General features: G+C 46.9%; 2 protein-coding genes across 6 annotated transcripts in view; one reads left to right on the forward strand and one right to left on the reverse strand.

Moving 5' to 3' along the window:
• The window catches only part of Capn7 (calpain 7), a 38,318-nt gene extending 31,381 nt beyond the window's left edge, over positions 1-6,937 (forward strand). For 3 of the 5 annotated variants that reach the window (XM_055612374.1, XM_055612376.1, XM_055612375.1), the window contains 7 exons: positions 433-568; positions 1,055-1,130; positions 3,187-3,332; positions 4,030-4,092; positions 4,569-4,699; positions 5,594-5,686; positions 5,775-6,937. In XM_055612374.1, the coding sequence (XP_055468349.1) occupies positions 433-568; positions 1,055-1,130; positions 3,187-3,332; positions 4,030-4,092; positions 4,569-4,699; positions 5,594-5,686; positions 5,775-5,919 (790 nt within the window). In that variant the 3' untranslated portion in view covers positions 5,920-6,937. Of the gene's footprint in view, positions 1-432; positions 569-1,054; positions 1,131-3,186; positions 3,333-4,029; positions 4,093-4,568; positions 4,700-5,276; positions 5,359-5,593; positions 5,687-5,774 lie in introns of those variants that run through there. The other 2 variants (XM_055612377.1, XM_055612378.1) reach the window with 2 other exon arrangements.
• Positions 6,938-8,589: 1,652 nt separating this feature from the next.
• The window catches only part of Sh3bp5 (SH3 domain binding protein 5), a 59,828-nt gene continuing 40,650 nt past the window's right edge, over positions 8,590-27,767 (reverse strand). Inside the window, exons 4-9 of the mRNA XM_055612434.1 lie at positions 22,269-22,433; positions 14,709-14,839; positions 12,814-12,856; positions 11,917-12,136; positions 10,456-10,716; positions 8,590-10,014 (exon numbers count right to left, since the gene is read on the reverse strand). Coding sequence (XP_055468409.1) covers positions 9,803-10,014; positions 10,456-10,716; positions 11,917-12,136; positions 12,814-12,856; positions 14,709-14,839; positions 22,269-22,433 — 1,032 coding nt within the window. The 3' untranslated portion in view covers positions 8,590-9,802. The remainder of the gene's footprint in view (positions 10,015-10,455; positions 10,717-11,916; positions 12,137-12,813; positions 12,857-14,708; positions 14,840-22,268; positions 22,434-27,767) is intronic.

Below are 27,767 nucleotides of genomic sequence, written 5' to 3' on the forward strand. Positions count from 1 at the left end.
CAGAGAAAAACCCTGTCTCAAAAAAAGCAAAAACCACCAATAATAAATAAATAATCAATCCTGATAAATTTATTGCATTTGAAACACATTGCTTTCTAAAGTAGTGTTTAAAAGATTGATTGTCTGAGGGCTGGAGAGATGGCTCAGCAGTTAAAGAGTTCTTGTTACTCCTGCAGAGAACCCAGGTTCAATTCCCAGCACGCACATAGTGGCTCACAACCATCTGTAACTCCTCTTCTGAACTCCACAGGCATCAAGCACTCATGGTGCACCTACATACATGCAAGCCATACAGTCATGCAGATTAAACATGGAGGCCAAAAATTCATACACATAAGGTTTTTTAAAACATCAAAAATATTTCCTTTTTAAAAAGTTTAGTTGTATGAGAAATTTAACCATTGCTGTCTTTTTGTTGACTTTATCTTTTAGTACTTGGGATGCTAAACAAGGACCTGTGAAAGATGCTTATAGCCTGGCCAACAACCCCCAGTACAAGCTGGAGGTGCAGTGTCCACAAGGGGGTGCTGCAGTTTGGGTTTTGCTTAGTAGACACATAACAGACAAGGTACCGATACCCTTATAATGACAGATCCACCACACAGAAATTCTTTCAAATATAATTAACTGTTAGATCCATAATTTTATTACTAGCCAGTTCTATTTATATAGGTGCTTTGAAAATAATGTTCTCTCAAGTAAATGATTACCAGATAATTTTCCTTATTTTATCACTACTGAAGTGTTATTCATACTCCTCTAAAGGAGGAGCTTGCTTTTCAGTAAGAATATAAGGGTTGATACATACTTTACAACTTTTGAATATTAAGATTATAATATGCTGGAAGGGATTTGGAAAGCTTGGGTCATTAGTTTTGATTGTAGAAGGCTAATTATCTTATCATTCACATAGTAGTCATTTATTCAGAAAAGCATGGTTACTATAGAACTAAGTAGCTGAAGTGCTTTTGGAAATTAGTTCTCTAAGCATTTAGAGAATAGAGAGCCTATTGAGTCCATTTTCCTCACCAGTGTGGATTCTCTGTGACTTTAGGATGACTTTGCAAATAACCGTGAATTTATCACAATGGTTGTGTACAAGACTGATGGCAAGAAAGTTTATTACCCAGGTAAGTCTGCTGAGCAGATATTGAAGCATTCTTATTTAGATAATTGAGCTAAAAATTAGATAACTTAGATTATTAGAAAATTAGATAATTTCATGTAAATGGCATGTAGAAACCAATAATAATTATGCCGGTAGACTAATAAAAATCAGCAAAACAGATGGTGTGTTTATGTTTATTTATATATAATATTATATATACACTTGTTTTTTATTTAGAAACTCTTAGGATTTGGGTTTATATATTCTTGTACATTATCATCAGAACTTAATTTCTAAAATGTGCAAAAGTCTATAAACCACCAAAAAGGGAACAGAGGGAAAATGACATGGTCTGATCTTTTTTTTTTTAGAAAAGAGCATTGACTTTATTAGTTACAGCCCCAAATGTGGCAATTTTATTTGAAAAAATGATGGTGGTTTGAACTTCGGCAGTTTTAGAGTAGGACAAAGAGGACAGATTAGAATTTCAGTGGGATTATATAAAGACTTGCCCAGTTGGTATAGGAGGACCCTGAAGTCAAGGACGATTCCAGGTTTTTGGTATAAGTCAAAGTAAGGTATAGTAATTACTAAGATGGGTTAGCAGTGGTCACACGTTGTAAGATTTTGTTTAGAGTAAACTCAGAAGTGAATTCTTGGCCTGTTAAATTTGAGGTAATAAGAGTGGGCAGTTTATTTTTGAGCAGGGATATGAGGTGGGGTGGGGGCTTGAGGTACAGATGGCTGAGTCAGAGGCATATAGATAGCATTTGAAGCCTGGACTATAAGTCCTTTTTGAAGACAGCTGTAGATGACATTGAATGCCCAGGACCTGACCTTTAGGTTCTCAAACATCTTGAGGCTGGGCAAAGGGGTTGGCACTGTTACTGGAAAACGTGATCAGTATGCTTGAAGAAATGTTAACACAGTGAGGTTTGATATATCCTCAGCAAAGGGGGTATTTCAAGAGGAAAAGAAGACACTTCCATCTCCTACTGTCTGAGAGCTCAGAGAACATGCAGGTGGACCTAGCATCTGATAGTCATAGTTGACCTTGACCTTGACTAGAGAGGATTGGAATTGGTTGATGTCTTAATTTGTAGTCATAGAGGAAAACATACATTCTTCACTGGTACACTAGTCAGGGCAGGCACTAAACCTTACCAGTCAATCTCTCTCAGTTCTGCAATTGGCAAGACACAAGGTTCAGTGGTCAATACCAAGTCAAACTAGCTATTTGATCATTGAATATATAAAAAAAAAACACAAATATTTTCCTGGATGGAAATTGTATATGGCTTAATAATTTCAAGTACATTCATTACTTTTTTTTTTTTTTTAACTAAAGGGTGTTTTGTTTGTTTGCTTTCTTAATTAAACAGTGTTCCCTCTTATATGTAGTGAATTTTCATCACACTAGAACAGGCATTTTTGCTCTCCATTAATGAAAGACTAAACAGTTTTAAATTTAACCCATGGGCTGGAAAGATGGCTCAGTAGATAAAGGTGTTTACCGCCAGGTTTAACAACTGGAATTCAATTCCTCTGACCCATAGAAGGGAAAGTGGAAGGGGAGAAGTGACTCCCTTAGGGTATCCTCTGACCTCCATGTGTGTGTGCATGCACACACATCCCTATTAACAAAAACCCTTTGGAAAGTCTGAGAAAAATTCCCGCCTGAATCATTGATTACGAAGATCGGTGGTTAAGAGGGACTTTGGGGGCTGGAGAGATGACTCAGAGGTTAAGAGCACTGGCTGCCCTTCCAGAGGTCCCGAGTTCAATTCTCAGCAACCACATGGTGGTTCACAACCATCTATACGTGGATCTGATGCCGCCTTCTGCCATGTAGGTGTACATGCAGATAGAACACTCATCTACATAAAAAGAATAAATCTTAAAAAAATATTTAAAAAGAAGCAAGTTTAACATCCCCCAAGGTTTAGTTCTAAACTGGGGGGAGGGGTATATTAATAGATGCCTTTATATACTTTTCTGTGTCTTTAATAAAAAGTTACCTCAAAAGAAGCTAATTCTGACTTTGAAAATCTTTTCTGTTAAACTTCCTGTCTGTGCAGCTGACCCACCTCCATACATTGATGGGATTCGAATTAATAGCCCTCATTACTTAACTAAGATTAAGCTGACCACGCCTGGGACTCACACCTTTACCTTAGTGGTTTCTCAGTATGAAAAACAGAACACGATTCATTACACAGTCCGGGTAAGAAATTCACCAACTGTCAACCATGTAGTGACATAAGAGTTCATGATGTGTTCTGCTTTATGTGGACTGATTCTCCTTTGAGACAGGGTCTTGCTAGCCTAGTGTGTTTACCAATTAAATAATTATGCTTCCCATAAAAAATGTGAGTTGTATTTTGCCTTGAATAACATTTTGAATGAACACATTTTCATAGTAATGGTTTATTTCTGAGATAATATGGTAGATTAATAAATGCAATTAAACGACAACTTTCAACAGGGTGTGGTGGTGGTGGCGGCACACCTATAATCTCACAGGCAAGAGGATCTCAAGTTCAAAGCCATCTTGTTGTTTAGAGACCTTGTCTTAAGCCTCCCCAAAACAAAAACAATTTTAAACTGTTTTTACTTATACTGTTTTCACATTGCTGTTTTCTTGTACATAGATTTGTTTACATTGTATTTTTAATGTTAAAAGTTTAATGTTTAGTGTTCCTTCAATCTTCAGTCACAGAAACCAAATTGTCCTGAGTCATACACAGTGACAAAGTCAAGACAAGATCCCCTAGTTCCTGGTTTCTTAAAGTCTGGTTTGATCTCAACTAGTATTTTGGCTGTAGAATAGATCCAGTGTATTCCCATCTAGTGTATTCCTCTGTCACTCTGATAAGTTCCTTTGCTGTTTCTCAGAATAATCTTTTTTTTTTTAAATCTAGGTATATTCAGCATGCAGCTTTAATTTTTCAAAGATCCCTTCACCATACACCTTATCAAAACGGGTAAGAAAATCTGTTGGTTGTAATCTCACTGTTCTTTTTTGTCTGTTAGGAATAATAGTCCTTTCATGCTGTCATTATTAAGTAAACATTTTCTATGATTCTACAGAAATACAAGGGAAACAAGCTTGGCTTGTTTTGATTAGAATACAAGCTCATCAATGAGCAACACTATTTCTGCAGAAATAGAAAACATGTAATTCTAAAGAATTGGCCATATCCTTGTTTGTTAGAAGTCAGCTTAGATGAACTCAAAGAGAATTTGGAAATAGCTTGCAGTATGGATAAAGTAAATGTGCAGACGGGCTAGTGATAATTCCTTATAGGGAGAACAGTTTAATAATTGAGTGAGAGGTGGAGTATAGTAAAGCAGCCTGGCTGAGTGAAGACTTTGACTGTCAATGACAAAGACTAGAAAACAGAGTAAAGCCAGGGTAGAATCAGAATGTGAAATTTTAATATAGAAACTTTCTTTATAGATTAATGGAAAGTGGAGTGGTCAGAGTGCCGGAGGATGTGGAAATTTTCAGGAGACTCACAAAAATAACCCCATCTACCAATTCCATATAGATAAGACTGGACCATTGCTGATTGAACTGAGAGGACCAAGGTTTGTGATGAATAGCTTCCTGAGTGTGTGTGTGTGTGTGTGTGTGTGTGTGTGTGTGTGTGCGCGCGCGTGCGCGCGCTGGAGATAGGACCTAGTGCCTTGTGTAGCTAGGCAACCACTCACATTACTTTAAAATTAAGGAACAAAGTTTGGAAACATCTATGCAAACCATAGGCAAAGGACTAGAGGAGAGGTCAGCCTTCTGTAAGTGGTATGGGATTCAGTGTTTGTTTAAAATAGTAATTTGATCTATCTCACAGAAGGGCTAAAAATCAGTTCTAGATTACAGATTAAATATTAAACGTAAATAATTTCTAAATTTCTAGAATATAATGCAGATGTTTATCTGGTATGAAACTATTTTTTTCTTCTTCTGTGCATCAGTGAGTCTTAGAAAGCCATATAGATCTTATACTACCTATTCTATGAATTTAGATTTTATTCCAGGGCTTTCTTCTATTCTGTAGAGTTTTCTGTCAATTACAGTGACAGTGTTTCATTTAGAAATTTATACTATAGATACTATAGATTCCCTGGGGAGCCTGTAGTAGTGATGGCATAATGCCTTTAATTTCAGCAGTCAGGTGGTACTGAGAGGCAGACAGATCTCTGTCAGTTTGAGGCCAGCTTGGTCTACAGAGTGAGGTCCGGGACAGCCAGAGCTACACAGTGAGACCTGTCTCAAAAAGCAAAACAAAACAAAAAAGTATGTTTTAAGGTAAGCTTAATGCATTATTAATTATAAGTAAAAATAGAATAGCTTCAGAGTTCATTTCCTCTTGGTAAAAGCTGAAGTGCGTGCACACATGTACACACATGCTGTAGCAGTTCACCTGCGCTGGACAGCATGTATTTGCTTACTAACATAGCAATGCTGTTTGATTTGAACGCCAGGCAATACAGCGTTGGATTTGAGGTTGTGGCAGTTTCTGTAACGGGAGATCCTGGTCCTCATGGCTTTCAGAGGAAATCTAGTGGCGACTATAGGTAACACTGCCATTTTGTTTCTGTTCAATGTATACTTTAAGTGACATGATCATCTATAAACCTTATTCTCATTTTTCTCTGAATATAGGTGTGGATTTTGCTACTTAGAATTGGAAAACATACCTCCTGGAATTTTCAATATCATCCCCAGTACTTTTTTGCCTAAACAAGAAGGACCTTTTTTCTTGGACTTCAATAGTACTATCCCCATTAAGACAACACAACTCCAATGATAGAGAACTCTCAGCTGTTACTAGATTCCATACTTACCAGTCATCAACTCTTCAGATAAGAGAGAAATCATGACAGTGAACCATCAGAATGGCATTAAATCAAAAAACATGTTACAGTGGAATCTGGTGCTTGTTATGGTGTTTGGTAAGAGTTGTACATAGGCAGAATTACCTACATCACCTAGAAGTACTGTTGACATGGTTTTGTGCATACAGAGTTGGCATGTACTTAGGGGCTGACTTTGTATAAATTACAGATTAGATTCAGCCATCACTGTGAGATGCTTTTGCTAACAGGACAGGGGAACTGGAACAAGATGAAGACAATGAGGGCCACAGACTCCCTGAGTGCAAGACAGGCTATTTTAGTATCTTCCATATTTACATTATGTTTCCCGCTTTTACAGAGCACGTAAGTTTAACCTGTTTATGTTGAAACCCACCATACATCCTAGGCAACTAATTACCAAATGAATCATGTCACTGAAACTAATTTGAATTTTTCATTGTCTTTAAATGTTTGTTGTTGCCTAGATGTTTTTGAAAGAATAAAGCTTTAAAAAGTACTATTTAGCTTAGCATGAAAATGCTCAGGCTTAAGAATGAAGGTTATCATGTTAGATCCATCATCCATTGTAGACAGAACTGAGGTCTATTTACTGTTGCTGTTCTTAATTCTTAGCAGGTTGGTGAATGTAGTAATCGGAGACTTGAAATGTTAAAGTTTAGTGTGTAGAGTTTTTTAATTGCTCTATAGTCAGTGCTTTTATAAACAGGGATTTGGAAAGTCCTTGGGAATATAGTATATGGTGACAGAGGTATACAGCATTCATAAAAAGTGAGTTGCCAGGAATTAGTGTTGTGTAAATTCCCATTTGTTTACATAAAAATCATCAGTACAGAATGATGCTCAAGATTTTAAAGTTCTGGGAAATGGGATTTGTCATTGTCTCTACTTTATAATTATCAAAACTTTCTACTGCTTTAATTGAAATAAAATATTTATACTTATGGTTTATATTTATTTATATATATATACTTATGTATATTACATATTTATATTTATACTTACAGTTTAACCTCTAGAACTTGATTTATTTAATCTAGTATATTCCCTATAAAAGAAGACAGATGTTCATGAAAATACATGCTTCAAGAATATCTTTTAGTTGGTTTTTATCAATGAGATTTCACTTTTAAACTCTTAGAACTTTTTGTTTTAGCAATGTAAATTTGAATTTTGAAATATAATTCTGCACTAAGAGGCAGGGCAGTAGCACAGCATGCCAGGGCCCTGGGTTCAATCCTCAGTAGAGAAGACCTATGTGTAAATAGTGTTGACTCCTGTCATCAAGGTCCATAGAGATTCTACAAGTGTTTATGTAAAGCTGGACCAGTACACACACACAGTTCAACAACTATCATTTGAAATACCATGAATAGAGAGTAGAAAAGTAGGCAGGAGTTATTTTTTACAATGAACTTACTCATCATGCATATTATTTTTATTCTTCCCAGTGGCTAAATCAAACACAGGCATTATTGCTGCTTTTTACAACAGGGGAAATAAACCTGCATGCTCTTGTCTCATGTTCACAAGCCCTCATCCCTCATCCCAGGCTCCTGATTCAGTGACCCCACTGCTGTCTATGTGGGGACAGCAGGCTGGAATTGACTGTTGTAGGAAGGTGACTTGTTGAATCAGAAGCACCATATGGGAACAGATTTTAAAAATGGAAAAAAAGAGAATGGCTCAGGATCTAATTTCAGTATACACATAGATGCGGACTTAAGAAACTTTCCCCACCTTGTCACAGTAAAGGAAATTATTCAGAAAAGGTTATATTCTAGAATTAGTACATGGTCAGCTGTTGTGATCACCTCAAAAAAAAAAAAAAAAAAAAGTCACATATGAACTAGAGGACCAAAAACCTGAAACTGAGGGAAGTAGCTAAATTTTAGAAGTAGTAACTTTAGAGAGAGGAAACCTGGAGGACAGGGCAGGAGAGTGAGTTAATATTAAGAGAACAGTGAGTCTCCAACATTGCAGAGAAAGTGATGAAACAGGAGCCAGGGTCAAAGGTGATGCTTTCCCTTCCTGTTGTAAGAGAACAAGAAGGTGGCAGGCTGATGGGGAAGAGGAACTGAGGCAGGAAGGCAGATTATGAAGCCGCAGTGCTCAAGCCCATCTTAGAGATTATACTGTGACTCCCACATAAAAGGCAAGTTTATGGAACAGTGTTCAGGGTGACAGATACTTGAGCCAAAATCCACAGCACATGGTTGTAGCATATACATTAAAATCCAATACTCTCAGATTTCCATTAGAAAAAACACTTTAGGACCACCTGAGACCCTTTTTAAAAGTGCCCAACTGAACGTAAGATGAGACCATATAGCAAAATGGTCCCCCTGCCCCAAGACTATACTGACTGGTGAAGCTGAAAACCTCTTATTAGGGCTATGTCACCTGGAGCTGGCTGTGTCAGTGCTTACCTTTTTAACAGCAAAAGTAGAACTCTAATCCAGACTTTTGTATTTGATGTCAAATTTCCAGGAGTCCTCACCTTACCTGAAAATGTGGTCAGCAGATGACCACAGCATTCCATGGTCTTAACAAGGAAGGGGACTTCCCAGGGTAGAAGACAGACAACAGTGGGCTTTCTCATCTGAAGTCACAAAGTTTTCTTAGTTTATTACATTCAAGGTATTAAAACAAGTACAAAATAACCTTGTAATTAGGATACTGTATCCATCAATAAAAAAGGAGAAAACACTATTGTATGAAGAGCTATACATGTGGCTAAAATATACAAGCGGTGACAGAATTATTAGACAATTTGAAGTGGGGGTGCTTTTTTTCAGAAATGGCAAATTAATAAAACAGGACATAAAATACAGCGCTGTATACATAACCATAAACACTAAGCGGTCTGAACACTACTATTAGCATAACAGCCCATTGCTTCTATTTACCAATCGTGTCCTCTCCCTTTCCTATCTTTGAGGACAACTTCCTCTAAGGGATACTAGGTGCAGCATAAACCTTAAATAATCTCGTTTATTGTAGAAGTTACAGTCTACAGAGAAATAAACTCCTTGTCAATCCAGATAGAAAATGGCAACCATTCTTCACATGCACTTCTCTTAGAATAACCCTTCCCCCCTTGGCTGGTAGGCTAAGGTTAGGCTACAAAACCTCCCACAGCCACAAATCCCCTCTATGCTATGTCCCTGCTACCTCATTCCCCATCCCCACATTGGCATTCACCTTTCCCACCCCAAAAAGTGCAGTTCATGGTAGCTTTCCTAGGAAATGGTTTTAATGGGTTTCCCAGAAGACATGCTTTTTAATTCCCCCTGAGCACCAGAGGTGATGAAAATGAATTATGCTCCTGGCATTGTTTTTAGGCTTTTACCAGGTCAAAACAATGTGTTCTGAACACTTGAGTTTTTGTGTGAGTTTTTAAATTATTTTGGTGCCCTGTGATATAATGGAGAGACATCTCATTTTCCCCAAGTAGAAAAGGGAAAAGGGGACAGAGATGTAGGCTGGTGACCCCCTGGCTAAGTGTTCAGCTCTCCGCCTGGCTCAGGTTCATTCACAGAAACTAGTTATTGCTTCCATGCTGCCGCTACAGGGAATGCTCTGCAAAGGCTTGTGACCCTGGTCACAGCTTACCTGCAATGGCTCTGCTCTGAAAAACACACTAGCCCAAGAGCTCCTACCAGAGGGAAAGTCTTCAGCCCTCAAGTCACTGAAACTCGGTTAGTTCAGTTTAGAGTAAATGCATACTATTTGGCTTATGTTAAATGATTACTGGCACGATGTTCTTGAGTTTCATGTGTAAATGATTTGCACATGGGACATAGCCCTGGTGGATCAGCCAATCTGCACCATTTTTATGTCAGCAATAATCCCATCTCTTCCTTTTGCACACTGTAGGGAGAGTTGCTTCATACGGGTTTCCAAGGCCTGGCCCTCGAAGGATGTGCTGTTTTGGCTCCTGCTCCTGCCACCACCACTGTTGCTGAGAACACGATTGTTGTTGGCTTTGTCACTTGTTTTATTCTCCGCCCCTTCTGCTCTGTCTCCTGTAGAGATACAAAGGTTGCCAAATGGGGACTGGCAGTTTCAAGAGTTCCATAGGCACCAGCTTCAGCCACCGAGCCCTCCGCAGTTCCCCGCCACCCACTATCCATCTGAGGGCTCTCCAGCACTGACTGACACAATGCATTTACCCCTCAGTGTGTCTTTAGAGGTGAGATACACCATTCTCATTTTGAAGCTAGGAAGCAAACCTCTCCAGCAGGAACTTGCCAAGAGGACTGTTCTTAGGCGAGACATGGGACCTAAGTTCTGCTTGACTGAAGCTGGCCAGGCAGAGTGCCAGGGACCCCAGGAGAACCCCTGAAAGCATTCTGAGTGATCTATCCCTCATTATGTTCTCAGAGATGCAGTAATGTACCCCTGGAACCCCGAGACCTAGCAAATGGAGACCTGGCAAGGGTAGGGACAGTTGGGCTGCAGCCTACCTCGTTCCACCTCACATTCAGGGGAGGAGGCCCCGCTACATTCACTTCGAGGACCCAGTATTGGGAACATAATCCCAAATTCTGACAGGGACACAGGACTGGGCAGATCCAGGCTGCCGGGTCTTGCCACTGCAGGGAACTGGTCAGGCATTTCCGATGGACTTGTTGGTCCTGAACTAAAGCTGGACACAGACTGGGTTTCCGAGTCATCTTCGGACACTACGTTGCTGCAGTTGTCGTCTTCAAAGGCTTCTGAAGCCACTGTGATGAGAGAATACCAGTCACATGGGATCTGCTAGATAGTAGCCCAGTTCCTTAAGCACTTGCAAACACACTCTGCTGGCAGGCAGTCACACAGCATGGAGCCTGCAGGACTCCAACCTTCCTGAGCACTTCAGAAGGAAGCAACTTGTCTAGCATATACAAAGGCCTGGGTTCCATCCCCAGCACTGAAGGGAAATGAAAGAAAAGGGAAGATCAATTCAGACACTAGCCCTTTGTAATATGTCCAATGCAGAGGCAGTCTCACAGTGAAGACTGAAGGTGTTCCTTCTGGAATAAGCAGCACGAGCTGCTCTAAGGGCAGCCCTACGTGAGTGTCTGTAGTAACGTATGATCTCATCAGAACCCTCAAAGCCTGCCTAGATCACTGTTTGCAACAAAGGACAATGTTCCTTTATAGTGCTCTAGCTGTGCCTGAGTTTGTGGACAGAATAACCAAGGCTCAGAGACTCCCTATTCTTCGTTCCAAAAACCTCTTCAGCTTGCACTGTCCCTATTAATATCCTTCTAGTTCCCTTTATGCCTATGGGCATCTTTAAAAATGGCCTAGTGTTCCAGAGAGAATTGTTACAAGTACTATAGCACTTGAGACAGAAAATGGGCCTAGACCTGAACTCCCCTGTTGACTGTGTGGCCTTGTCAAGTTACTTGACTGCTCAGCTAAGGAAGGAACTTAGGAGAGCCACAAGGGATTATTCCACAGGAAAGGAAAAGCTAGAAGGTGTCATTCAGCGTCACAGGATAGTTTTCTTGATTAGCAGAAGCCGGTCAATCTATCCTTTCTGTGTGGGATATCCATGGACAGAAGAGACCCCAAGGACAGCTGCCAGGTGTCATGCCTCACCACAGCAGAGTAGACACCGTCCCCATTACACAGCTGAAGCAGTGAATACATCAAGGCCCCTCTAGCCCATACCAGTGGTGAGATGGGATCTGAATCATCTTGGGTCCCAAGTCCCTATGAAAGCTTTCCTCAGAACTTCAAGCCTTGAGTGTTCTGATGTGTACTTAGACAACATTTCCCACATTTAATTGACACCGAATGCTAAGGTTCAGTAGCAATCCAGTGAACACAATGTCCAACAAAACCTGAGAAACCAGTCTTCAGGCTGCCCAACTCCCAAATTCAACAGTGATGGGCAAAGGAGAGGGGCTATAATCCCCGCTGGCCAGACTCACCAGAAATGGCATCAGGCTCAGGTTTGCTCCCGGGCAGGTTCTCCACTGAGGTGATGCTGCCCTCAGCCCCCACGCCACAGCCCCGAGGCCCCATGGCATTGGAACGCCGCCGCTCATGTATCTCATCTGAGATCCTCTCCAGGCTCTTCAGGGCTGCCTTATACTCGCCTTTTGCCAGGGCCAGCTTGGCCTGGAGGTCATCCACGGTCTTCTTCAGTTGCTGAGTTGGAAGATGGAGGGCTTGGTAAGCCAACGTGGCTTTCAATGGGACATCCCCATTGAAAGGGGGGCCACACAAGACCACAACACAATTCTCTAAGACACCCGGGACAGTGGACCAAAGGAGGGTCCAATTTCTTTTCATGACTACGCAGTCACTGAGAAGAAGCTCACTACCGTTTCAACACCACTCCACGTGACACATGAGACTCCGCAGAAATGATTACTAATAAAATGCAGCCCTCAGGGAGGGACAGGAGACACACAGGTCCTGTAGCCTCCACACGGCCACTGACAGAAGTTCTTGGCCCGTAGCTGAATCACCTGTAGGGCCCCTTATAATGCAGACTGCTGACCCAAACCCCCAAAGGCTCTGACAGCAGGGTGAGGAACCTGGGAACTCTACTACCAAAACGTTCCTAGGGCTGCTTGTCTTGGGAGCTCGCAATGAAACCTAAGAAAAGTGCAATACAACGAGCAAGTGAGTGAGCGAGTAGCTCCAGACAACATGCAATACCCAAGACCATTTTGAGAACTAAAGTCTAGGAATATGTTCCTCCATTCTCCCTTCACAGCACAGGGGCCATCTGAAGGCCTCCTACCACACTAAAGCTGAGGTTTAAATGTGGGGAGGTGTGGAGAACAAGAACATTAGTGAAAATCCAAGGTCACACATACCTCCAGTTGCACGTAGTACTTTGCCTTGAGCTCAAAATAAGGCCTGCAGGAGAGAGGAAAAAAACTGTAAGAGTATGATCTCATGGTGAACCCCTCCAGACACATCCATTACAGCTAGTCAGGCCATTCAGGATTTAGGCCACGGCAGTGACAAAAGGCAGAAGAGCCATGGGCTCACCCAAGGCCTCAGTGACCGGAGGCCCATCTCAATATTTGGAAGCCTTGTATCCTGGTTCATTTTGCTCTGTAGGGCAGCTGCTCCAGCCTACAGACCAAGTGTAAGAAGATGGGGCTGAGGGACAGACAGGCTGCTTAAAATACTCCCTCCCCTGAGACCAACTATGGATGAAGCAACACCGCTACCTGTCACCTGGGTTTAGGACTACCGTACTTCAACCTCATCAGTCCTCTTGTACAGTGACCAAGGCTGGAGGTGTTAGTAGACTAATCGGGTTACAGGCAAGGAAAAGACAAGCTCCCTGGACTCAGTCAGACAGAAGAGCTGGCACTTTGTAGCAGCGTTGGTGTCTGAGCTGTTCCTCATCTCTAAATCCTGCATCTGTAATTGCTGACGACACATTGCAGGACCACTTCGGTGTATACGGAAAATCTGAAAATTGGGAATAAACTCCTTTTAGCGGCCAAATGAAGTAAATATCAGGCCAGCCAAGGTGTGGTAGGTATATGAGATGTCCAGGTGAAAGGAGTATGAACACGGATGCTAAAGGTGGAGAACAGGGAGGGGAGTGTGACCAAAGCAACAGGGGAAGGCAAAGCCCACCAGAGCCCTGAAGCCATTCCATGGAGGGTACAGACTGGTGTTTGGTCTCACAGGCATACAGGAGTCACCCAAAAGACTCTGGAAAGGTTGGCAGAGTGTGGACAGAAGTCTGTTTCCCTAACCATGTTAGTAACGAGTGCACTCGTTAAGTCTGAGAGCAGTGTACAGAGGGCACCAGGGACTCTAAGACACCACACATTCACAGCAAACCGAGTAAGCAGCATGGAAGGCTGCTTCCTCAGCCTTGAGGAAGGGGTGGGGCTTCCAGAAACCCTCACCACCTCCCCGTATGTCTCCAGAAGATCATATACATCTACTGAGGAGCAGTGGCAAACACTTAACTAACATTTTCTACAGAGACACGTGCACATGTCTGCTGGAGGAGCAGGCATTAGAGGGCAAGATGCAGGGTGGCATGGAGCAGAGGACCAATGCCTGCCTTTAAGTCTTCCCTTTCTTACCTGGCATGTTCCCTTCACCTGAACACAGGACTTCTGTTAAGCTTCCAGCTGCCCACTCCAGGAGCAACAGACATATACTTCCTGTCCCAGTTCTGACTCAACGTTGGGTCCAGCCAGCACGAGCCCTGTTCCTTTCTCTTGGAAGCCCAGCAAATAAAGAAGGGACCTGTCTCCCAGTCATCTGTTCCCCCTATGGTTGCTATGTCAGATGTAGAGGGCTGTTACGGAAAGAGCTTGGGGAAAGCTCCACTTAACCAATCTTGCAGCATTTCATCGGCTCCTGTTACACAGAGACCATGAAGGATGGGCAGAGCTCATCCCTACCATACTGGTAGGTAAACTGAGGGACGGGGCCTTGTCCAGCCAAGGGCCGAGTCCCCCCAAAGTACAGCCTGTGAGCCAGACAATGGTTTGCTCTGGAAATCCCTTCTTCTGTGTCCCCCATGAAAGTCATATTTGGAGCGATTCCTAACTCCCACCAGCACCCCCACCTGTGGCAGCGGCAACACAGGGTGGGATGAGGTTGTTACACACTATCACCGGGGAACAGGACACTGTTGGGAGCTCTGCCGCCCTCGGTGAAAGTACATGAAAGGCAGAGCAGATGCAGAAGAGAGCCGCTCCCACCCAGGGAAGGATGTGCTCAGACTTACTTAGACTTGTTGATGGCTCGCTTAAGTTTCTTCTCTAGCTGCCGCATGCGGCCCATGGCGGCATTGTACCTGGCCGCTGTCTCCTTGTGGACTAGCTCACTCCTCGTCTTGGTCTGCTCGGCTTCCATGACCTTTCAAACAACAGCAGAGGCCAGCCTAGTTAAACCCAGAACAGCTCCTGGCTTATGCTGCTCATGCTCATGTCATTAAAAGAAAAAAAAAAGTTCCTTGAGTTAGTCAACAGGAAGATTAAATTTTAATAGGGTAAGATCTGCTTTCTTCCTGATCTATTTTGAAAAAGCCTTTCTGATAACATACCCAAGTTAGCTAGACAGTGACTGGGAAAGAAAATCGAAAAATAAAAAACTTGAGAAATTTTTGAAACACTCAGATTAAACCAAAATTCAGTTCAACCACAGGCCTGCAGTGCCTAGGAGAACACTGGGGCCTGCCTGATGGAAAGGCAAATAGCCGAACAGCACCAGTGGGGCCTTCAGACCTACCTAACTTGAACATCAAAACTAAAAAGCAGCTGGGCATGGTGGCACACACCTGTAATCCCAGCACTTGGGGAGGCAGAGGCAGGTGACTCTTCGTGAATTTGAGGCCAGCCTGGTCTACAAAAGCGAGTTCAAAACAGCCAAGGCTACATGGAAAAACCCCGTCTTGAAAAAAACAAAAACAAAACAAAAAACCTAAAAAGCACCAAAAGTAGATCCACATGAGAGCCAGTGGGGCAGCCTTTCCCCAAAGGTCCTGAAGTTGCCTAGGCACAGAATGCAAAAGGACCAGACTTCACATTTAATCACTTAAACTTACAATTAAAACAGAGTCATTCATATTAGAGTTTGAGGTTTGCAAAAACCCACCATCAAGAAAAAGAGTTCTGGCAGAGCACAGTGCTGCCCTGTTGACAGACAACAGCAAGAGTTCTTCTGAGCGCCCCAACCCAAGGGCAGACATGGTCTTCCCTGTCTTCTTGAAGCACCAGATCAAGACCTGATCTGAGGGAACCCACATGAACAGCCACTTTTCCTGTCTTCTACGGACAGCCATGCTGCATTACAGAGCTAGAGAAATGGCAACAAGGTTAGGCAAGGTCACGGGGACAGTCTCTGTTAACTGGAGGAGCAGAGAGGGGACCTAGGGGACCACGGTCCTTGGCTACTCTGTTAGACCAGCAGGCCAACTTCAGAAAACCTGAGGGTAAAGAGGCACACAGAAAGGTTACTGGCATTCTCTGACCTCTAGTCCACCCTGGTTCAGTAGAGACCCCTGGACTGAAGGATCAAGGAAAGACGCTGAGGAATGGCGGCTAAGCGCCATGGAGAACCATCGCTGAAGGTGCAGCTTCAGCTGCGGTAGGGATGCTAGGATGGTGGAGCATCCTAGCGAGGGAGTGTCAGGCATAGAGTGGAGGTAGCCTGAGTCTGTGAGAGAAGCTGTGCACAAGCTGTGGATGGCAGAGCTGGAGAGAGGGGCTGCCTAAGAGCGCTTTGGATCCAGATTATGAGCGAGTCCCAGATGCTAGACACTGAGCTACAGAATTTGATTTATAGTCCCAGATGTTGGGTTTTGCTTTGACCTGATTATTTATGGCAACTCAAGCAGCAGAGAAGGCTTTCCCTGGACTCCCTTGTAAACTTTGTAAACCCTCAAGGCATGCAAATGGCCAGGCCCTCTTCCAGTCACCCCATCCCTGCCTGAGGAGCTCCAGCAGCCATGCCCCAACCCCAAGACTTCCCTAAATCCAATGTAATGGCTGTTTCGGCCCCTCATGGTGGGAGAGTGGCCAGGCCCTGCCATTCAGGAAAAAAAAAGATCCCACCAATCCCTAAGCTTGCCCCAAGCCACATATCTCTCCACATATCAGGCCACATAATCTCTCCAATCTCAGGCTACCCTGGAAAGCTCTGTGCCCCCCCCCCCCCAAAAAAAAAAACACCCAAAGAAACCTTCTATCAGCCCTGCGTTCTGCCCGGTTCTTTGCTGCTTCTCTCCAGAGCAGAGGCAGCCACCCTCCTGGGGTTTTCCCTGCCAATAAATCTCTTGAGTGAGGTTTGTTTTGTGGTATTCCTTGGCTCCCCACTGCCAGGGTACCTTTCCCAGCAGAGCTCAACACTTTCTCCTGAGCAGTTTCTGCCGAGGAAATCTCCCCGCCAGAACAGAGCCAGAACACTTTCTCTGCGGAGACCACACGCTTGTGTGGGAGCAGCTTCCAGGGCGAGAGATGCAACACTTACACTGGGTGGCTCTCACTCTTTTGCCTATCTTGGGACCTTGTATGTCCTACCGGGTTGCCTGGTCCAGCCTTGATATGATGGGTTGTGCCTAGTCTTATGGCATCTTGTCAGGCCATACCTGGTTGATATCACTGGAAGGCCAGCTCTTTTCTGAAGGGACATGGAGGAGCAGTGGATCTGAGAGAGAGGGGAGGTGAGGGGATTACTAGGAGAAGAGGAGGGAAGGGAGGCCATGGTCCAGATAGAAGAATAAACGTGGAATAATTTTTAAGGAAAAAAAAAAAAAGGAGAAAAGAGAGTCAAGCTAGAGTGAGGCAACATGCTGGCTAAAACGAGTCCTTGGGAGAAGAATCCTTTCCTTTTTAATCCTAACACACACTTTCACAATGAACCAAAATACGCTAAAAGTATCTCATGCTTGACACTTGGGGAAACAGCAGTAACTTTTCAGTCTAGTCTTGAATCTTAAGCCTTTAATCAGGATATAACCTTTATGAAAATTGAAAACTCCCCTCTTTCCAGACAACCTATCAGAGGTGCCTCGTTCTGTTACTGGAATATCCGTACAGAACCAAATTTGCACTCAAAGAGACCCAACTGAAAAGCTGCAGTTTAAAGCTACTGAACAAAAAGTGTCTCCTGGGAGAAGCAGGGCTCTCCCTAGCTGTACACAGGCCCCCATTCTACCTCAGCTCCCAGGCTACAGACAAACAACGGCTTTCTAACCATCAGCACCCAGAAAGCCCCAAGCACTCGGCTATACTGCCAGCAACACCCTCAAAGGAGACACGCATCAGTAATTATGCCACACCCTACCAGGACACATCACTACACTTCCGTCTGAATCTCTCCGCCTACGTAATCTCCAGCTCGGGAAAGACACCCCACCACCACACACCAAGCTTCCGGCCCTCTGGCCGCCAAGCATGTCAGCACGGTACACTGCCTAGACAACCAAGGAGCTCCTCCATCCATAGTCAGCCATAAGCTGTGTGCAGGGACTGGGAAGGAGTGCCAGGCATGAGGGGGAGGCAAAGTTGGGGTGCAGGGACAGAAGCTCCACGAGGGACGGCAGAACGGCATGGGGCAGGAGAGATGGAGTCACAGAGGAGAGCCTTCCCTGGGCCAGCCCTGGCACCTGGAAGCTCCTGTTGGGCAGGTATTTAGTCCAGACTCTCTAAAAGGTGCTCTCCTGTTTCATGGCCACCTACACCTACATGGCTGGTGATGGCAAGGAGCAAGAGGCCGAACCTGAAGCTGACAGCCCAGCAGGGTAGGAATGTTCCCGAGATAATATGTATCTTTCAAGGCCGTGTGGAACCCAGGCAGCTGGGTAGCTCTGGTCACTCGGAGGAGTTGTGACAGCAGCATCTGGAGAGGGGTCTTGGGTGTGTGGTATGTGGGGCAGTAGGTGGGAAGCAGCATGTCTCTGTTTTTGTCCATCGAGACAGTAGTACGCCCCACGTAGCCCCATAGCATCTGATACACAGTACACGGGCCCCCACGGACCTCCAAAGCCAGCGTGGAGGAAACACTCCATGCAGGCCTTCCTCTGCATCCTACCCCAGATCCCTGAGCTCCATTTGCTTCTGCATGAGCACCCAGGACAAAGATGGGCCGTGGTGCTCAGCTTCCCACATCCTTCTCTGAGCTGGAAGAAACCAGGTGGACTTCAGCCAAGGAAACAACTATCTACGATGAAAGAGGTCTCCGTTCGGGTGGTTCATAGAATATTCCCAACATGGGCCTTGTCCTGGGGCCTACCACAGCCTCTTGATAACCGGAAACATCAATCCAGGCGCAAAAGGTCCTTCCTCAGCTTCATGCTGTTACCCCTGCACCAAGGAGGGGGCATATGGGGGCTCTTGTCCCCCATCAGGCACTTTTCCAGAAAGCAAGTCTTCTTCCACCCCAGCCTGCATGGACATCCTGGGAGCATGGAGGAGAGGCTGGTCATGTCTTGTCCATCATTCCTCTCCAGGAGCCCCTGCTGCCAGCTCCTCAACAAGGACTGCCTTTCTATGTCCATGCCATAGCTCCCTCTTCCACCATCTGGTCCCCTGCAGCAGACATCCAAGGGCAATTCCTCCCTCCCAGCACTCCGGTCTCGGAGAATGGAAAGCCACTGCCTTTCTCAAAAGGCTGCTTCAGTATCGGAGCAGCCAAGGGGTGCAGATGCCCCTGCCGCCAAACCTCCCTCTGGTGTTGAGGAACGGCACGGCACACACTGAGCCCTCGCCCCCAGGGAGGCTGCTCAGCTGCAGGCTTGGCAGGGTTATTGGAACCGCTGGCTGCTTCCCAGCACTGAGCCGAGTACTGTCCCCATGGCCTATCTGTGTGTTATGTGTGGCCACCAGAGACTGCTGGGGCTCCTGAATCTAGTGTCAGCCTCTGCTACAGCTTCAAGTATGATCATCTAATGTAGCTATTAGACTTCGTGCATGCGTGCGTGCGTGTGTGTGTGTGTGTGTGTGTGTGTGCACGCGCGCGTGCAGGTGCTAAGAGGAAATGGCCTCAGGTGAGAAACTCTCGGAGACATGGGAGGCGAGCGTTATGAGGCTCTATCCCCCTAATGAAGCAGGTTTCCTGGCATTTCCAGAAGTCAGGCCAGTCCCTGCACGGTCTTCTGCCAAGGCAGCCAGCACATTAGCCCCACAAGGCCTGGAAAATGGTCCCCATGAGTCCCATTGGGAGAAACGCTCAATTCGGTCAGAGGGTCACAGTCGCTCATGCTATTTCAGAGCCAAATATGAGCAGCTGGACTGCAGGGAGCACTGGGTCTGCATTTCTCAAAGAGCATGTCCTGCAGGCTGAGGTGATGAATAGTGTACAGGAACATAAGGGAAAGGTCATGGTCTTTTGGGAGGTGTGTGTGTGTGTGTGTGTGTGTGTGTGTGTGTCTGTGTCTGTGTGTCTGTGTGTGTGAGAGAGAGAGTTTTTGTTTGGTTTTTGAGACAGGGTTTCTCTGTGTATAGCTTTGGCTGTCCTGGACTTGCTTTGTAGACCAGGCTGGCCTTGAACTCAGAGATCTGCTTCCTTCTGCCTCCCTGAGTGAAGGCTGGGCGTGAGCCAAGGTGCCCAGCCTCCTTGGGAATATTTTTATGTGGGTGTTTTGTTGTTGTTGTTTTAATCCCATTGCCAGGGATGGATTTAGCTCCTCCTAGGCTAAGTGCAAGCACTTGTTCTATTACCAAGCTGCCTCCTCAGAGGGGAGGATGGTGTGTCGTCAGTTCAAGGAAAAGCATATCCTGGTCTATGCAACCATGATGGAGCAAAGGAAAGGAAACAGCATCCATGATGCAGAGGTCCTGGCCTAAGACACAGAGCTCCCTGCTGATTCGCTCAGGCTGCTGCCATCACAACCACATAAGCCAGATGCCTGGGTCCTTCACTTTGGAGGTCAGAGGGTGCACATCAGACAGGCCACAGAGAAGCCCCACTGCTCCGAGGAGGTCTGAGCTACCCTGTAAAGCTCCATAGTCTGTTTGCTGCACAACCCCTGAATGTTGTTTCCAAAGACTAAGCATGCGGAGCCCAAGGACAGTGTGAGGGTCTCAGGGTGCCTCTCTGTGGGCAGCTACCCACTATCGTTACCCCATGACTAAAATGCAGATTCTCTTAATTTCATAAGATCAGATCTGGTAGTTTCTTTCTCCTTTTTAAAAATATAGGGCCTCCCTGTGTAGCCCAGGTTAGCCTTGATTCTTCTGTTTCAGCCTCCTGACTGGCATATTTAATAGGCATTCACCACCATAAACAGGCACATTTGGCGATTTCTGAAATGGCCTCTGACATGCTGCTATGTAGATCTGCAGCCTTGGAGGGCAAGAGGTTCAAAGGGAAAGGCAGGCCTGTGGCTTGTTTGTTTAGGTGGTTAGTCCCTGTCAACTACCGGGCTTTGCTCTGTAAGATTTCCAACCTCCCCTTTGGTCTGTCTACAGCTGACCCAGGAAGACTTCTCACAGCCTTGCCGGGTCGACATGCCTCATGCCCACCAGGGGGCAGGAGGCTCCAGGCCACCAGGCCGAGCCACAGGGAGAGTTGGTATAAAGTCAAGACTCCTCAAGTCCTTTGCACGGCAGGCCTTTCTATTTAAAGATACCAAGGCCATCTTTAATCATCAGATCCCCAGGACTTGAGCAACTGGCAGGGGACACGGACAAGAGAACAGCTACTGGCACCTACTCCTGACCTCCTTTCTACCCCACAGACATCCTTCCTGTCCCTCACCGAAACCAAAGCTATGGCCTGTGCCCTTCCATCAGGGACTGCACCTCATTTGCCTACCCTACAATAATCCTCCGGCCTCGCTTTGACACTGGCCTTCCAGGCTCTCTTGGGAGGACAGGCTGGTGCCAAGGGGACCAAGAGTCAGAAGGCCAAGAGCTGCACCACGTGCAAGGGAGACGCATCCAGAACATCCTGTGAGCCCAGCAGACCTGTGTCCACAGTGCCAAGCACGTGGCCCTACCTGCTGCTGTAGGACTGTCCCCAGAGTGGGAATACCCAGGGAGTGACGCTGTCGGGCCAGTGCCCTTTGCAAAAGAGACCCGTGGGGGTGGGGTTGTAGTTCAGGGCTAGAGTGCTTGCCTAGAGTGTGAGAGGGCCTGGGTTCAATCCCTAGCACCACAAGAAAAGAAGGAAAGAGAAGGCTCCTTTGCCACTCAGAGGAGACGGTCCTCTGAGGGCCTTGAGTTTGGACTTCCTGCCTTCAGAGCTGTGAGAAATGTGTTTCTGTTAAGGGTCAGCCAGTTTATGGCATTGTTTGCTAGCCTACCTAGAGCAAGACGATTATCACTGTTAATTCTGAGCTAGGTGGCCAGAGGGGGAAGCCCTGGGAACTGGTAGAAAGCCAAATACTAGTGACAGAAATCCTACATGGCCATCACTCCCAGCTACTGCCAGCACCTACTGCGCTCCCCAGACCCAGCTTTACCTGGAAGGCCCTGCCGGACCCTGCGCTAGGCACCTCACCCACCAACATACACACCCAAGTGGCGGGTTGAGATTGTTAACAGGGGCTTCCACCTGGAACCCGCAGTCCTGGCATGGTGGCAGCCGACCTTGGAGAACATCCTGGCCCCTCTGGGAAGCCCAACTCCACTGCCAAGACTTTCAGGAAACCATGAGAACCAGACAAGTTTCGGGCAATAATATAAGCCGGGCCAGCCAAAAGACCACATTGAGCAGGCAGTCCATAACCTGTACAGAAGTGAGCCATGCCACCCAGGAATCTTCCGCTACTCCTGTAGGGTACCAAAGAACAGACAATATACGGGCCCGGGGCCCACCCCAGCGTACACATGGCTGCTCCTACCCTCTGAGTAGCATGATTCAGCATTTCCTGCCAAGCAGAGTCAAACTGCCGTTTGTCATCCTCCAACAGCCGCTGCTCGGCCAGGGAGATGGTCTCCTTGGCAGCACGGAGCACCTCGGTGGCCCTCTGGAAGTCCTGTGTGGCTTTCTGGGCTTCCAGTTGAGCCTGTTAAGAGAGAGAAGGTCTTGTGAGGCCTTAGGCAAAGGCCAGGAGTCCCTTGGAGATGAATGTCCCGAGATTTGACCTGTCTGTTTCTGCCTCTCTTGGACAGGCTGCACAGGCAGGTTTCCTCACACATGGGACGGGTTTCAGGGGCTGATGGCTGAGTGGACACCAGATTGCTGAGCAGACAGTCTACAGAGAAGTAAATGCATGGACCTTGCATTGTCATAGCAATGGCTACTTAGCCATTTGTGGCCTTTCTTCAAAGCCCAGTGAGGCACAGCAGTCCTGGCACCTTCCCTGCACATCAGAGCCCAAAGTGGGCCCAGAGACCATAGCTGTGGGGCTCTGTTCTTCAGGTGAGGCAGAGCAGCTAAAAACAGCCTTTCCCGAGCTCCCACGGCTAGTCAGAAGCAAAACTTCAGGCAAACGCCCCACAACACAAGTGCCAGCCTAGCATGGCCATTGCCAGCCAACCCTCTCAGTCCACACTTACTTCAGAGCCAGGCCACGCATGGTGGTGGCCAGGCCCAGGTCCTGTTAACAGCACCACCCCTGCTTTCAGGAAGGAAGGCTCAATACAAACCGCAGCTGGCCTCACAGCTCCAGCTGCCGCCCGCACTCCTGCACACACCTGCCCGTGTGTACGCGTGGACATGTGCCCGTGGAGAAGGCTGAGGATAGCCTTGGAGACCATCAGGAGCCCTGTTTCTGTCCCAAGGTTGCTCACTGGCCTGGAATGCCCCTACTAGGTTAGGCTAGCCGGCCCCTGAGCCCCGGGAAGCCACCCGCCTCTCCGGGGCTGGGATCACATGCACTTCCACGCCTGGTTCTGTGGACTGAGAACTGGGTCCAGACGCTTTACTGACTGGGTCGCCTCGGGCCAAGCATCTAAACTGTGGTTAACAAAAATTAAACCCAAACATCGCTGAAGACCCAGAGAGCTCAGAGGTTAATGTGCTCCACAAGCAAGACGACTAGAGGTTCAGATCCCAAAAACGCACATAAATGCTGGGACGGTGTGGCGGCTGCCACAGCTGAGGAAATGAAGATGGGGACCTTGGAGCAAGCTGGTTAGAGACGACCTACATCTTAGGGCTCTGGTTTGGCGGAAAGACCCTGCCTCAAAAGATAAGGTGGACAACGGATTGAGGATGATCCCTGACACACATTCACGAGTACCTGTTCACCTGTGTAGCACATATGTGAATATGCACACACCACACACGTACACACGGAAAGAAAAAAGAGCTTCATTTCAAGGACTCAGTAAAAAAATGTTGACTATCCCATCAGCCATTTTTCTCATCAGTGATGAGACAAGACTTGAGATATACTAAACTAAATCAAATACACTGAAATTAATCTTACCTGTTTGTTTCCTCAGTGCTAACCAGAAAATATAAATTTGCATAGGTGACTCTCACACTGCTACTTTAGGACAGCTGATGCTCCTCCCCCAAGAGCGGGCTAAATGATGTGACTGTGTGACGGCATCAGAAACAGGGCTGGGGAGATGGCTTGCTGTGCGAGTGTAAGGACCTAAGCTCAGGTCCCCAGAATCCACACAGGGACAGACCCAGTAGCATGCATCTGTAACCCCAGCACTCCGTGGCCAGATGGAGGGGACAGGAGATGGCTGAGACAGGAGAAGCCCCGGACGCTCACGGGCCAGGTCAGTTAGCCTGGTGAATGCAGGAGCAAAGCCAGACCCTATCCCAGACAAGGAGACGGTGAGGAGAGCCCACCTGAGTCTGTCCTCTGACCTCCACACTCAACACTGTATACAGGCTCCACCCCCTGACAGGGAGCAGCAGCAGCTCACTACAGGCCCCACCCCTCGGGGTCACCTCCAATTTCCCACTGGAGCAGGGACAGGTCACTGTCACGCGCTAACTACCACACCCTGAGTTAACAGGGTCACTGGGCCAATTACACAGTCCCTGATGGGACAACCCCTAAGACAGGCCCTGGGACTTAGGAAGGAACAACAGGGTCCCACCCTTCCCCAGAGAAAGTCTCGCATGACTTGGAGGAAATCTTCACATACATTGTGGGCACTTTGCAAAGAAAATTAAGGGGAAAAGAAACAAAGAAGCTGAGAGGCCAGTGACCCAAGGTAACCCATGACGGGCATCCCCGCCTGCTCTCTGCACACCCACAGTCCCAGTCCTCCAGCCCACACAGATCCACTCAGGGGACCGGGTCCCACATGTAGCTGACGTGCAGAAATCAGTGTTTTGAGGTTGTGCGCAGGCCAGAAGGAGCCTTGCTTCCCATAAGAGGAAACTGAAGAAGGGCTCGTAAAGAAGGGTGATCCTGAAGAGAGGCCTGAAAGGCAGGCAGGAGCTGCATCTCAGGGCTGATGGAGGTCAGGGGGAGCATTTGAGACTCTGAAGTTGTACCACAAGACAGGGTCCGTAGGAGACCTGACAATGCCTGGAAAGGAGCACTTTTTAAAAGCCAGCCTGGGCTACACAGCAAGGTCCTGTGCGTTCATAAGGAACGCTCATGTGAAGCCACCCACAAGCTGTGAGAGAGGTGAAGTGCTCTCAAGAGTGTGAAGGAAGAGGCCAATTATTAAAGTCTCTTAGGGTGGGTTTCTCCGGTGCGGGACCTGTGCCATTAGAATCATCCAAAAGCTCCTACCTGTATTTGAGATTTAACTTGAGAGAACATCCCAGTTATGTCACGAGACACAGAACCTCAAAGAGCAGAAGCCAATTGGATTATCTAGTTCATCCAGCCAGCCAGCCTGTGGGCAGAACCAGGAGCTCACACAGGCCAGGCAAATGCTCCGCTGCTGAGCTGCACACTCAGCTTCATAAGCTCACCCTTGTGTGAAAGTTGATACTTAGGGGTCCTTGACACAACTAACAAAATCCAGCCTTTGAACCCCAGCAAAGGTCCCAGGCCCTGTTACCAACACACAATCTGACTAGGGCCTTCTGGCCCAGGCAGTAGCTCACTCAGCAGAGAAAACCAATGAGTAAACTTGAGGCCTGCAGCTGAGAGTACCATTGAGGCAACGGCACAGCTCCGCTTGGGCTATAACACACACCTAGGACAAGATTTAAATCTCTCAGGGATGCTAACAGAGTTCATGAAAACAGGCAGCTCATGAATGAGCTGGGTGAGTGACCCTCGTGACACACTGGCCCAGTCAGCTGTGTCTGCGACACACCATGAAGTGTCACAGATGGGGTGGGCATGAAGAGCAGAAGGGGTTGGCAGAAGGCAGCAGTCATCCCTCTGACTCAGTAGCCACTCTGCTCTCTGAAGGGCATCTAGATATTTGTGTTGCGGGGGAGGGGGGCACAACGAAGGTTCAGGTGGAATGAGGTTTATAGATCACCCAGTCGAACCCACCTCATTTTTCTAAGGAAGGCCATGAGTAGTGATGTCACAGTCAGGCCCTCAGGACCCCCGTTCCCTGTATCATGCAGTGTCTGCTGCCAGAGGGCTTCTGACACTGCCATTACGTCAACAGCATAGGATGAGAACAGTGGCACAGCTGTCTAGCCTGAATCAGCATGTCAGCCTGTTTCTACTTCCTTCTCACACTTGTCTCTCCATCACAGTGACTAGCAGCTTACACAACTGCTAGCCGTGTGCAGCAGGCCTCCAGGAACAGCGCATTCCAGATCAAATTTTTCCTGTGGCTACAGAAACAGAACAGATGCCAACTTCTCCCCACCCACCCTCCAGAAGGGTGCACCCACGGTCCTCCTGGGGCTTCCTCCCACACCTACCACGTAGGAGCAGCGAAAGGCCCATCTGCTATGGGAATGCTGACGGCAGGAGTCCTGGGCCAGGCCTGTGGCAGGAGCAGGAGCTAAGGGACAGACAGAGCAGCGACTACTCTTCCTGAGCCCTACACATGCAGGCAACCATGAACTACACCATCAATGACGCACCTTCCTCTGCTAGGGTGGCTTCCCCAACTCAGTGGGTCTGATGCCTTCATCCCACATACCCACTCATGACTTGGCCTGCTACTCTGCCACCTGCAGGACAGGTTAGCTTCAGACACACAGGAATCTGAGAAGCCAATCATTCTTCCACTGAGAAACACAGTGCAGACCCAGAGCATAGAAGTAACCGAGTCATCCATCGCCCAACGCTCCCAAGGTGGTGGGGGTGTTGCCCATACCAGAGGAGATGCCAGATGCTCGCTGGGGAAAACGCTGCACAAACTGTGATCACACCTTGCTGTGACCCTTGCGACAGTCCTTGCAGCAAAGGGGCAGGTGTTAATCTCTGAGCACAGGAACAGAGATGTGGAGAGGCTGGGCTAGGGTTGCAGCCCCATGCCAGCCCTAGGTGCCATCACAGAAAGGGGAGTGAGGGAAGCAAAGCAAAGCAAAGCAAAGGGGGAAAGAGGGAGGGAGAAAGAGATGGGGAGACAGAGATAAACACCAGCCATGCAAGTCTGACGACAAGTTCAACCCCTATGACCCACGTAGGTAGAAGGGATAGGACTCCACAAAGCTGTTCTCTGATCATCACCCTGTGTTGTGGCGCACACATGGGCACAGGTGTGTACTCACCATTCATACACACACATAATAATAATAATAATAATAATAATAATAATAATAATAATAATAGTTACTTTAATCTCTGAAAAAGAACAGAACTAGGAAGCTGGAACTGGAAACAGTGTCTTCCCACATGCTGGCCTTGGTCTCAGTGTCAAGAGCCTGAAAGCATCTGGAGCCCTTGGCAAAGCTCTGACCCAGCCTCCTCCTCTCCTTCCTCTCCACTGGGGAGATTCCTGGTTTGAGCTCTGTGAGCACAAGATTTTTGACCTGGGGACTGTGAGGAAAGGTACCCATACTTCCCACCAGCCCCAATATGAACAAACAGCCTCCCTGTGGCTTTCCACTCCCCAGGGCTCCCAGCTCTTACCACACCAGACTGTTAACAAAAGACACATTCCAATGCCCTGCACAGAACTGGCATTGATGGTCAGGACAATTGGGCCACTATGAGGCAGGAGGCTGTGTCCAGAGATACAGGAGGACAGGGTACATTCCTGCACCAACAAAGCCCACTGTCTCAGGCCTGCAACCTTGAGAAGTTGCTGCAGGTCGCCAGCTGGAATGCCAAGGCCTCTGATAACACCCAGGAGGTCTCACAGTATCCAAAGCACAGGGACCCACAGGAAGTGCTCTGTAAGGCAGAGGCTGGCTGAGCCATATGTGTCAGTGGTCAGCCACTGAGCAAATTGACTCTGGCTGTCTTGCTTTCTAAAAGATAACAAAACCAACAAACAAAAAGTGTGTGTGTGTGTGTGTGTGTGTGTGTGTGTGTGTGTGTGTGTGTGTGTGTGTG

This window comes from Psammomys obesus, unplaced genomic scaffold (genome assembly GCF_907164565.1).
Source record: "Psammomys obesus unplaced genomic scaffold, mPsaObe1.curated_primary_1811, whole genome shotgun sequence".
Classification (NCBI taxonomy): Eukaryota; Metazoa; Chordata; class Mammalia; order Rodentia; family Muridae; genus Psammomys; species Psammomys obesus.